Source organism: Rhea pennata, chromosome 4 (genome assembly GCF_028389875.1).
Source record: "Rhea pennata isolate bPtePen1 chromosome 4, bPtePen1.pri, whole genome shotgun sequence".
Taxonomy (NCBI): domain Eukaryota; kingdom Metazoa; phylum Chordata; class Aves; order Rheiformes; family Rheidae; genus Rhea; species Rhea pennata.
Window position 1 is genome coordinate 59994477 of NC_084666.1, and position 12027 is coordinate 60006503.

The following is a 12027-nucleotide window of genomic DNA, read 5'->3' on the forward strand; positions in this document are numbered from 1 at the left end:
CGCGGCCGCTCCCCTCTCTCCCGCCGCCAACGGCCCTGAACGGCCCGGGCTCGCGCTGCTCTCGCCCCCGCCAACGGCCCGGGCGGGCGCCGCGGGCGCCGCGGCCACCGCCAGCAGCCGGGCGCTGCGGCGGGCGGAAAGGGCGGAGCGGCGCGGCGCCCCGCGCTAGGGGCTGCGCGATCCGCCCCGCGGCTGTGGGCGTTTCCGCGCGTGCAGCGGGGCGCGTCGGTCACACGGGGGCAATAGGAAAGCGCTTCTGCTGGTGTTCCTGCAGCCTGACGCACGGCGGGCGTGTACGTACCCGCAAGGCCGCGGTGTGAGGCATTAAACTCAGGACGCGTGTTTCTGCTGTAATGTTCTTCCCATCTGCGGCTGTACTGAGTGGAACTCCTCGTTTAGCTGGATCATAGAGATTTGCAAAATGTGTAGGATTGAGGCTTTGGCCTTTCTCGCTCAAGCAGAATTCACCTTTCTGAAGGCAGGAGGGTGTGACTGCTTTTGAATAGCAGTTGGACAACTGCATTTATTTTTTTAATCGCCATGTTGCTGGAATAAGACAGCATCTGCTCATACTGAATGATGAGCAGAGCCTTAAGTGATGATGATAGTTTTCTGTTCACCATTTCATCCTGTGCTTGAATCACTAGCTCTCAGGAGTTACAGACTAAAAATTTCCAATCTGGAAATAATTTGCAAAACTATAAATCATCAGCATACACTAAATTAGTGAAATTACTGCAAGAAACTGGTTGAAGACTTGAAACAGACCCAAACAGAAGTCACTCCTGGATACAGTAGTAGTTAGGCTGTCCAGTCTCTGCTGTTTGTCAGGTTGGCTATTTAGTCGTTACCACGTATCAGCCATGGTGAAGCTCACAGATGATGAGAATTTCTGAGCTGTATCACAAGAGCACATCTGGCTCCAGTGCACACTACAAAGCAAGTGTAGGAAAAGGTGTACTGACTCACTCAAATTACAATATAGGCCTTCACTGCATCCTGCAACAATTTCATCACAAACTAGTGAGCATCTTCAGATGCCGGAAGAGATTTAAGAGGGCAGGAGTCTGTCTTCCACAAAAAGGACCTGATAATACTGCCCAAATACAGCTCCAGAAGTGAAACTGAATATATTGACAATCTGAGGTATGATGGGAATGCAGGACAACAATGGGCTACAATTATGATTAAGGTCTTTTACTGTGCTTTAAAAGTACTTCTAAAAGTTGCTGAAGAGCAACCTCAGGAGAAAATAGATTAACAGCTCTATGAACAAGACACTGAAGTTACTCTCAAAATCAAAGTGTTTCTGTTTAAGTTGCCTGGACATTGATATACCTGTCTACATACAGACAGACATATGAATGTATGTATATATCTGTATATATACTAAGTAAGGTCATAGTATGGGCCTTAAATGCTAAAATACTAAATTTGTTCTTTCCTGATAACAACAGGTTGAGAACAAGGAAGATGTTTTGAAATATGTGCTAGAAAAATGAAGTAATCCCTTTAGATGAACACAAGTAATTTTCCTTTTCTGGTCCACACAAGCAAAGATACTTGGTTAATACTTGCAAAATTTCTCCCCCCTCCCCAATTTTACTTAGTATACCTTTCAAACCACAGTGTTTTTAATTTAAGTACTTTATAGTCTGAAAAAAAGAAAGCATTCAAAATCCTTACTGCCATGGATCAGAGGAAAGGAAAAAGTTGAATCTGCTAGATTTCCTAACTCAAGAGGGAAAGGATTTAACATACACTAGGGGAAAGGAGTTCTCAATTACAATGAAATGAACCTAAAATAACTCCACTGGCTGCATAATCAGGACAAGATTTCCTCTCTAGATCTGTCAGGACAGCAGAACTAGAGAACTAATTTCAGGGTGTGGTAGGCTTGCAGTGTTATTAAACTCATCTTCTGTCCAGAGAAAGGGCAGTTTTTTAAATGTCTGTCACAGATTTCATTAAGTAAAAACACCCTCAAAGATGAGGTAGTATTTATTCTGTGCATGGGCATACTGGCAAGATGAGGCAGATAATTTTGGCTTTAGCAGTCCAGATGCCAGTAGACTGCCACTGCCAGAGGTGGCAAGACCAAAAATATGTCTCAATCAGCTACAAGGGAAGACTTTATATGTGATTTGTTAAGGAACTCTTAAAGAAAATATTAGAAGTGGTGAATAGGTAGTGCAGGAAGATTCCTTCTGGCTGATGTTTCATTATAAACCTTACTTCTAATTGGAAAAAAAAAAAGAAATTATTTAAGGCCATCTGTCATTTGGTGTTTTTCATCATTTTCAGAGATGATGTAATTCGACTGCTTTAGATATATGACCCTCATGCAGTATTCCAGAAGAATGATAGGATTGTACAGAAGGGCAAAGGCATGTCAGAATCTGCCATCCAGTTGCCTGTGCCATAAGCTCTTCTGATCTTACACCATATGTGTTCAGCAACTTTGATTCCACTCTATGTCAGGTGAATAAAGTGCTGTCTCCTGTCTTTAGCTTACCATGTTTCCCCTCCGGAAACTAGCTAAATATAATATATAATAAATATAATAGCTAAAATGAACTATGCCTGTATAAAAAGCTGTGCAACTGGTTTGTGGTGTTTTTTGTTTTGTTTTGGTTTTTGGTCCTGGAGTCAATCAGTTGAGAACTTAGCTAATAAAAGAAGTTTTACTGAGAAACTTAGCGGGATACATTCTTGTTAACTGAGAGGATAGAATAGAAAATTTCTTTACCCAGGAAGAGGTCCATTTCTCATGGATAAGTCAGAGGATTTCAACTAGTAATTCTGAATCAAGCCCCTGTGTCAAATGTCATGGTTGAAATAGGCCATACCTCTTAGAAAAGACTCATGCCTTCAGGCCTAAATAATCACATTCAGGAAAACAAAAAGATCTGATAGAGACATTGTGCTTCTAGATGGGTAACTCTCCTAGGCAGGTAGATATCTGAACACTTAAAAAATGCATGAGCCTTATTTCCCTTCCAAAATTCTCAAGAGAAGAGAAGCAGAATGAAAAAAAAGGAAAGAAAATACCCTATCAAAGAACAAGACAGGGAAAGAAGTGAACAGATTATGAAGTGGAAAAGAATCAAGCTCATCATGTTTTTCAAATCTGTCACTCTTATTTTGTCTAAAGTCCTCCTCCATTCAGTTTTCTCTAGCTCTTGGTTTTACCTGTTTTTTGTTTTCCTGTTCCTGTGATTTGTCCTTTGATGCTGACTATCATGCCTTCTTCATTCATGTAGTCCATAGAGACAAAAAAATGGCCCATTCACCTTTGAGGTCTAAGACTTTTGAGACTGGAAGAACTGAAAAAAACCCATGAAATCAGAATTGGAGACTGAAGTCAGTAAGGTATTACTTGTAGTTAAGATCTTTTTTCCCTTTGCTTAGTACTTTTCTGTTACTACTTTACTGTTTCACTTTTGTTATGCTCAGACTTCTGAATATATAGGTTACATAATTTCTCTGTAACCAATTAAACATTTTAACATATGTTAACAGCAAACATGTTACATACGTTTTCTGTCTCCTACACCTCTATGAAGACATTAACAGCTTCTGCCCAGCTAGATAGCACATGAGTTCTGTTCTGAATTTGTTGGTAACAGTGAATTTTCCTTTGGAAATTCTGTAGAGGTTTCTGCTAGAAAAGGTTTTCTCATGTCTATGGAGGCTGATGCAATGGTACAACTACAGGATCCCCAAGGCAAGTAATTTGAATAAAACCTGCTAGTTCTTTTAAAAATAGCAAGATCTAGAAATGTTTCAAGTTCTGCCACAAGAAATGAAAAGTAAGCAGGAAGCAAAAGCAGTAAAACAGGCAGCTCCATAATGCAGTAATATTCACTCACAGAGATAATAAGCAATATTTTTCATTTGTGAAAATATTTCTTGCTGCTCCTGTGCTCCTGGATTTTGCAGTAGTTCAGAGTCAAGCTGCATTATCTGCTAACAAACCTGGAAAAGGACAACTTCCATGAACATAAAAATCACATCCACACAGCAGTACATTTTCTTATCAGAGTTTATTGTTGCACTTCATATATCATGCCACTATCAGAATAATATCTATTTTTATTTTAAAAAACTCAGAGAAAAATGTTTCCAGCAATTTTCATTCAATGTGAATGACAAGAATATTACATCTATAAACATTGAAATATCTATTTAATTTCTTCCTGAGGAAGCTTCACATTTTTAAGCAATGAAAAAGAATATTCTGTACAAGCTAGTCTGCAAATCAGTGAAACTAATTCCTTCTGCACAAATAGAACTGGGAAAATATCACAGTATTTTCAGGAATGTTTGCTCAGATCATTAAGTGAATTTGTATCAGGCTCAGTGTTTAGACCCCCTAATAGTTACTTTCTGCTAATAATCACACATTGATTTTTACTGGCACAGACGTCCATGTAAAGCAAATATCAGAATCAGATTTATGAAAACAAATGTGAAGCTCACATAATCAAGCATTTGTAAAGGAACTGCTTGTGCAGTTATCTACCAGAGGAACAGAAACCATGGCCGTGTTACCAACCACAGTGAACACCTCACTTCAACCAGCAAATATAGCTCCTTTGTGATGAATCACTGTTTTTTCAAAGTGTTAATATTGATAGTCTGCTTCTTGTAAGTTGTGAACAGACGAGGTTAAACTTTGTCAGATAATACTGTAGGTTGTATGACTTGCTTACTCAGCTCTGCTCACATGTATCCTATTATTTGTGGAACAGAACATTTAGCTGTTGTCTGCATGCTTTGCTTAGACTCTTCATTCATCACCAAGTTGCCTGTATATTAAAAGTAATTTCTGTTTTTAAAGTCTCCTGTTAAATGTAAGAACATATTTAAAGAGAATAATTCCAGAGAGAAAAAGTGGCTTCATACTTTTTATAAACAACTAATACCCGAATATCTGAAATCAGAAGTGCGAAGAACAGTATCTATTTGCCATTACTTCTCTATTGCTTTTGTGTGTAAGAATAGCACTTCCAATGTACAGGAAGCTAATCCTGTAGCGCCTTTTCTAGAGATGCTAATGTTTAGCAGCCTGATTTCAACAGAAGCTCAGACTGACGAAGATTCAAGATCATGCCCTTTCAGATGCACACTTCCAGGGACAAAAGGTCAAATTTGTTCATAGTATTGACTCAGGTAAAGTTACCACAGGAATCCACTGAGACTTGCCTAAGAACTCAGGAAAGGCCAGAAGCCATGCAAGAGCCCCACTATACTGCTCCTCATCATGCTTTCACAGTCATCATAACGCTCCTTCCCAGAAGATGAGCACTGCATTTAGCTGCCAAACCTAATTTGGCCAAGGCCAAGGCTGTGCATGTGAAGAGCTTATGCTCCAGGTGCTACAAGCTGACAGATCTTGAGCTGCTTTAGCAGATCGCAGCTGTAGGGAGTTCCTTGCCATACCTCAGTGAGGATGCCACAAAAGGAAACACAGGACACAGGAAAGGTGACCTGTCCTGTTGTGAAATTTCTGGAATGACAATGTGACTGATGTGCATATATCCATCGCCACTCTATTCAACCTTGACTGCCCACTCATCATTTCCATCTTGCTGAGGCCTTGATTTCTCAAAGAAGAGAGAAACAGCTTTCTTGGAAACACAGATGGAACTGTGAATGTGGCTGAAGCCTATTCCTCCAGCATGTAAGAGGCACTCAGTGTGCACAGAAAAGATTCTCTCAGCATGAAAATCTCAGGCATCTGATAAAGTCTGAAGTTTTTCTTATTTTTTTCTATTGTACAATTGCTACTCTAAAAAACATGAACTGAGGCAGCAAAGCACAAAACATGAGCTCTGTGCAATCCCTGCAATTTTTTTAAGTGTCTGAGTGATGGTAAATTAGGTTATACACAGGATAAAATCAACCATCCCAGGATGAAAATTCCAGCTGTTTTCTCCAGTTATTCAGTTCAGTTTTAACAAATCCAAACCAATGCTTTAGGAACACCTGAGCTGTCCATAGCATGCAGAGAATTTTGCTTTAACGGATGTTCAGAATTCAGAGTGTTTCTTTTATCAAATAAGAAGTACATTAAGACAAGTCAGCTTTTTGACCTTACCCATATGACAGTGTGTATTTAAAGTGAAATGAAAAATCTCTTTCTCATAAATGATACAGACGTTCACCTTAAAAAAATGTCTACTCTAGCAGGTCCTTGTCATGCATACTCCCTTAGCAAAATGTGCTGCAGAAAGAATATTGTTATATACAGCAAATGTGTCTAGACTTTTTTCTTTACAGCCCTATTAAAATCAGATATTACATAGACAAAATCAATAAATAGTAAAGATTACCAGTTAGAGGTACAGTAAGGATCTCGACATCTGTTTTCTATTTAGGGAATAATAGACCGGTTTCCGTTCCATAACCTTGAAAGTTAAATTATATGATTATGTAAATATTGTAAAACAACATTGAGACTCAGAAAGTTTTTCCACCATTTGATGCATGTTTTTAACTATTCATCCTAAAAAAATTATGATATTATAGAGTTACTCTAAAAACCATTGCACTGAGAATTGTAGTTGTCTTTCATCTGATTTTTTCACTACCTCTTCATGCCTTTTAGAAACACTCAGAGTCAAAGTTTAGTGAAGAAGCAATACTTAAATGAAATTTTCAATGATCTCTCAATTTTTTAAGTACTTTTAATCAGATTTTATCTTACATGTCTAGGCTGATGTGTTGTGAGATGTACCACTGAAATGTCTAAAACTACATAAAGGTAGGGCTGGCTATTAGCCTTTTCCATGATTAGAGCCTAATTTTGTAACATTATTACACACCATGTTCTATTGTTTTTCTAAGGCTTATTCTTAATATTTAATACCAAATTTTTAAAAATATCTAGAACCAGTGTTTTCATTGTGAAATTAGATAGATTTTTACAACTGACATAAATTGGAGCTCACTGAAAGATGCTACAATTTTTGATCAGGTTGAGGGATCTTGGAATAGATACAGCACAGACTGAAGGCAAATAAATCAAGGAAAAAGTAGTCATGCAAATTAAGGCAATATAAGTATGGATATGTTTTGCTATTTACCAATTTTTCCTTCATTTCAGTGGAGACATTCCTCATTTAGAGAAATTTAAGTTCAGAATGCAGTATTCAGGTCTGGCTGCTTATAGTAGCCAGCACTGAAAGACTCTTCATTGCACTGCTTCAGTTTGGTTCACAATCGTTAGAGTTTAATACTGCCCATAAAGGTTGTATTGTAACTTTTGTGCTTCACATGTCCAATTAAAGTTCTGTTCAGATACAGTCTACCTTCTGTATTTTGCCATTTCAGTCATTGACAAATCAGTAACTACAGACAAAGGCTCCTTACAGCATCGTAAGATTTCACTGTTGCAGGCTGTGATTGGAGAATACCTCCTTTTTTGCTACACTGCTTTAGCCTGTGCATTCCAGATTTTGCTACAAGTATTTCGTTGCTGTGCACACCTAAATCATATGTGGTAATTTTACTCATCAGCCTTGCTAGTATATACTATTTTGTTAGTATATATTAATTACTTTGCTAGTATATACTTTGTTAGCACATACCTTGTTAGGATATATGTTGGGTATTTGCCAAGATGATTCCAAAGGCAGAAGTACACTTGGCATTTTCTGCTACATTAAATTTTCTGACTTTATGCAAGACACAATAATCAAATAGTAAGAAAAACTGTCAGAGGCGTAACAAAACCTACATGAGACACAAAACTTTTAAACTGATATATAAAACTGTAAATATTTACCATGAAATTGGATAGGTCATGTATCTTTGAAGCTTATACCAGTTGCAATTGATTTCCACACATGTGCACAGTAATCCACAAGTCCACAGGCCCAGAAATGAGAAAGACTGTGGCCTACCCAAGTTCTAAAAAACACAAACATTTTCACAATCCACATGCCAGCATATGGAAAAAACTTCTATCTTTTACTTTTTTTTTTTTTTTTTTGGAAGAGGTATATTTTACAACATCTTCTGGTAGCTACTGGAGACTTTAGGTATGGTGACTGAAGTGTGGACGAGAGATTTCAAAAAGCCTTTTTTCAATGCTATCTTACTTTCTGCAGCTCCTGTCTCAGCCATGATGGCAGAGGTTGTCCCAGTTTGTGTAGGAGTTTTGACAGTTCCACATTGTGATCTCTGTAGTAGCTTGACAGAAAAACCCTGCACTGAAGGATATAAAAACACTTATTGTTATTTAATAAAATGCCATACCATAGCTGCTGTGAATTCTACATTTTGAAGTTTGTTTTACCTGTGTCAAAACTTTACTTTTTTTTTTTTTTTTTTTTTTTTTTTTTTTTTTTAATGCTATCTAGTGCGTACAAGTTTAAGCTCTTTAGTTTAGGAGCTGAACTGCAAAAGATAATTTCAGGAAGAATACAGGATATCCAAAATGAACATCAAAATCAAAGCAAAGGATTTGATTTTGCTCTCAGATAGTCATGTAAATTAAGAATTGCTCTGAAGCAGATACAATTACTTTGAATTTACTCTAATGTGATTGAAGCCAGAATGTCATGAAGAGCTTCTAAAATCTTTTAGTATTCAGGCATCTGTCAACTAGTACCTCCAATATTCAGAAGTATTTAGAATTGAAGAACATAACAAAAACAAAGTCTTATCCTATCTCTGGTCAAAAGCCTTCTCACTCAATGATTTTATATAATTCTATTGAGTTTTGTAAAGTCACTTATGATTTATACAGATGTGAGAAGAAAAAATGGCCTGCATGGTGCATTAATACTCACTGGTGTTCAAAACTAAGTTTTTATTTGAGTTTCAATCAGGCTAAATGAAGTAGGAATACAGGACAGACTAAACATAAAATTTCTAACTGGAAAAGAAGAATGAATTGCCCGTGAGCACAGGCTGCAACATTTGACCTGATGGAAATTATTTAATTTGAACATTTGTCTGGGGAAGGTATTTACAATATACCATAGAAACAGAACTCAAACACTCTCAGAAGTGGACTTTATGAGAGTTAGTGCTAATTGTCATGGCCTAACTACTCTCGAGGACACAGAACCAGACACACACACATGTATCTGATCATGACTGAAAAAGAATGCACTGTGAAGCCTCTGCAGGTTAAGTCACTTAGCTAAGGGGACCAGGATTCTACACGAATTTCAGGGAAATTCAGGGCTGCTGAGATTACTTTTCTAAGGGTTTCCAGGTTTTAGAAGTTGTTTTATTTAATAATCTGAACACTTACTTGAAAAAAAAGACTGAAATAGTCGATAGACTCCAGCTATCTTAAATACTAACGTCAAATAACTAACAGCTAACGAATTTTGTGTTCTCTTCCTTCTGTTTGCCTGTGAGGTATCCCACAGGTGCCAGCTAAATCCCTATATAAAGCCAAAGAGAATAATGGTTTACCTCAGAATCCATAGGAGGGTATTTTCTACCTTTGCTCTTTCCAAGACACTTGGTTTTTCCTTCTTCCAGGAGCTGACACCAGAAACCTTTATGTGAATCAAATCTGAAACAAATATACTTTCAAATACAACAGATGAAGTAACACTTTCAACTCCGAAACAAAATCAAGCAAGTTTTCATAATCTAGTATCTTATTTTTTGCACCAGTAACTTGTCATATCAGGGTGAAAAGAGTGAAAAAAAACCTCAGTGAATAGAGGAGCTGAGCGGTTAACAGGAGCAAGGCAGTAAGAGCTGGGTGCAGACACAAAGACTAAAGTAGAAATAGATAAAGATGAAAGACAGAAGGAAGATATACAGGAGAGAAGGAAAGGCCAAGAACACTGATCCTGGAAGGACAAGTTTGCAGTGGGCTGTGTGTGAGAGGCTGAGGAGCACCCAGCAAGAAGGATACATCTTCTGAGTTCAGACTGAAGAAAAAAGTACCTACTAATGATAAAACTAGCATCTAAATGATTATGAAGATTACTTTGGGGCGGAAAAATGTATTATGGGCAGAGACACTGGTATATGCTGTTTCTCTTCAACAGATTAAATAAAATAATAATCATAATAAAATATGCAATAAAGTCTATGTATACTGTATATGTTGACATCTATCTGTTGGTCACATACTTTAGAGCACATTTTAAGGATTACATCATGCCTTCAGCCAGTATCTATGCAATGGAGACTAAACATGCAGAATAAAGGCAGGGCTTTTGCTTGCAACAGATACAGGTAACGTCTCTTTTAATTGTGTAAGACTTATTATAGGTAGGAATTAACATATCTAATGAACAACTACACTTGGTCTGAGCAGTTGGTTTAATCTTCTCTCCTGCAGGACTTCTTCCAGCTAAGGTGTAAAGTACTTTTTCCAGCTGGACTTACTCTGTTTTCATCAAGACAATGCACTCATACAAAAATTTTCCTTCGTATTTAGCTTTGCCCACCTTCGTAATTCATGAATCTTAAGATTGTTAATCTACAGTTCACTTCTCAATGTTTCACTCTCATTCTGCAAATCTGGTATGTTTGTATTTACCTACCTTGCACACCACTATAAACTTACAAGCTACAAAATGCTTTGAATTCTTTGGAGAAAGTGTACAGAAATACAAGTGGATTTTGTTTCATGTTTCTGCAATGCAATCTTGTAGTTACAAGAAAAAAATCATTTATATTTTGTGTATCTTTTGCCAAAAGACATACCAGAATGAATGCATTTAAAGACAAAGACATTACTGGTGTAACTAAACTGCTGTCAGCTACAGGGACAAATTGGTTTCAGTACATTTTAATGGAGCAAATTTCTTCATTTCCATGAAGATTACCTGTGTTCAAGGACAGATATGAATGAAATGTGTGCTTGAGAATTAGATGCAGATGGGATTAATTCACAGTATCCAGGTCAAAGGCTTTGGTATATAAAAAAAAGAGCATGTGTTTAATACACTTAACTTCAGGGATGAATTGGGCCCTTTATGTCCTTACAGTGCACTTGACTCTTATCTCATCAAAGAAAAAAGTCTGTTTTGCTACAAAAAGGAACAGAATACAATTGGATAAAAGCATTAAATATAGAAATGCCTAGAAAAGAAAAGCATTCTTTCCTGGGAACTTGTTATAAAGACAGACAATAGTCATGCATTCAGAAGAGCAGCCTAAGGTTATCAATTTTATTTTAAGAGCAACCAGATCTAAATGTCATAATCCAAAGCATTTGTGTATGTGAGCGCTTATGACATACAAAGTGGTTGTTACACTCTTGACACTGATATTGATGAATCCTTCTTGCAGCTGATGTTGAAAATAAAGAGAAACTAATTCTCTTTCCTTTCTGTTTATGCATCTTTGCATATGTTGGTTCTTTTATTGATGGAAATAAAATTCATTTTTATTGATCCAAAATTCATATACAGTTCTCACAAAGTAGTACTTCTTTTGTCCATTTGTCAGAAGTCTATTTCTGTAACAGTCAAGCTCCACATTTAGTGACTCAGTGCATGATTCACAGAACATCTAACCCTGAATTGTGTCCTTTTCAGACATTGAAGAATACATCCTAGTGATGGCTCACATGAGACAGAAAAGTATGAGAGGCTTTATTTTCTATTAAGCTCACTTACAAGACACTGGTATTTTAAGAATACAGGAACATGAGATGATGAAACTAACTTACGTTAGGGCTTCAGAATAATTATAATGAGGAGAGACTCCCAGAAATTTCTGCACTTCATCCATCACAGTAGATGGGTCAGTTCTCAGCTGCTGTCCATCAATAATTAGCAACTACAACAAATAAAATAAATGGATGTTTAATTTAAAATTATTTCATGCTTCAACCTAAACTTTCACCTCTGTCAAATTCATTCATTATATGGAAAGAGCTGCCCCAAAGGATGATAATAGGCCCTGTTTCATTTATCATCATTATTAATGATCTGGGAATAGGGTAAATGGCATGTTAATTAAATATGAAATTATATTAAATTGGAAGCTCTTCTGACAACAGAGAAATAACAGTGAAGGATCTAGGAAGATTTG

The 12027-nt window shown here is 37.1% G+C and overlaps 1 protein-coding gene across 1 annotated transcript in view; it reads right to left on the bottom strand.

Annotated features, from left to right (window-relative positions):
• Positions 1-8099: 8099 nt before the first annotated feature.
• LOC134140012 (bifunctional heparan sulfate N-deacetylase/N-sulfotransferase 3) overlaps positions 8100-12027 on the bottom strand; it is a 64546-nt gene continuing 60618 nt past the window's right edge. The window contains exons 11-13 of the mRNA XM_062574819.1: positions 11663-11772; positions 9439-9541; positions 8100-8219 (exon numbers count right to left, since the gene is read on the bottom strand). Coding sequence (XP_062430803.1) covers positions 8100-8219; positions 9439-9541; positions 11663-11772 — 333 coding nt within the window. The remainder of the gene's footprint in view (positions 8220-9438; positions 9542-11662; positions 11773-12027) is intronic.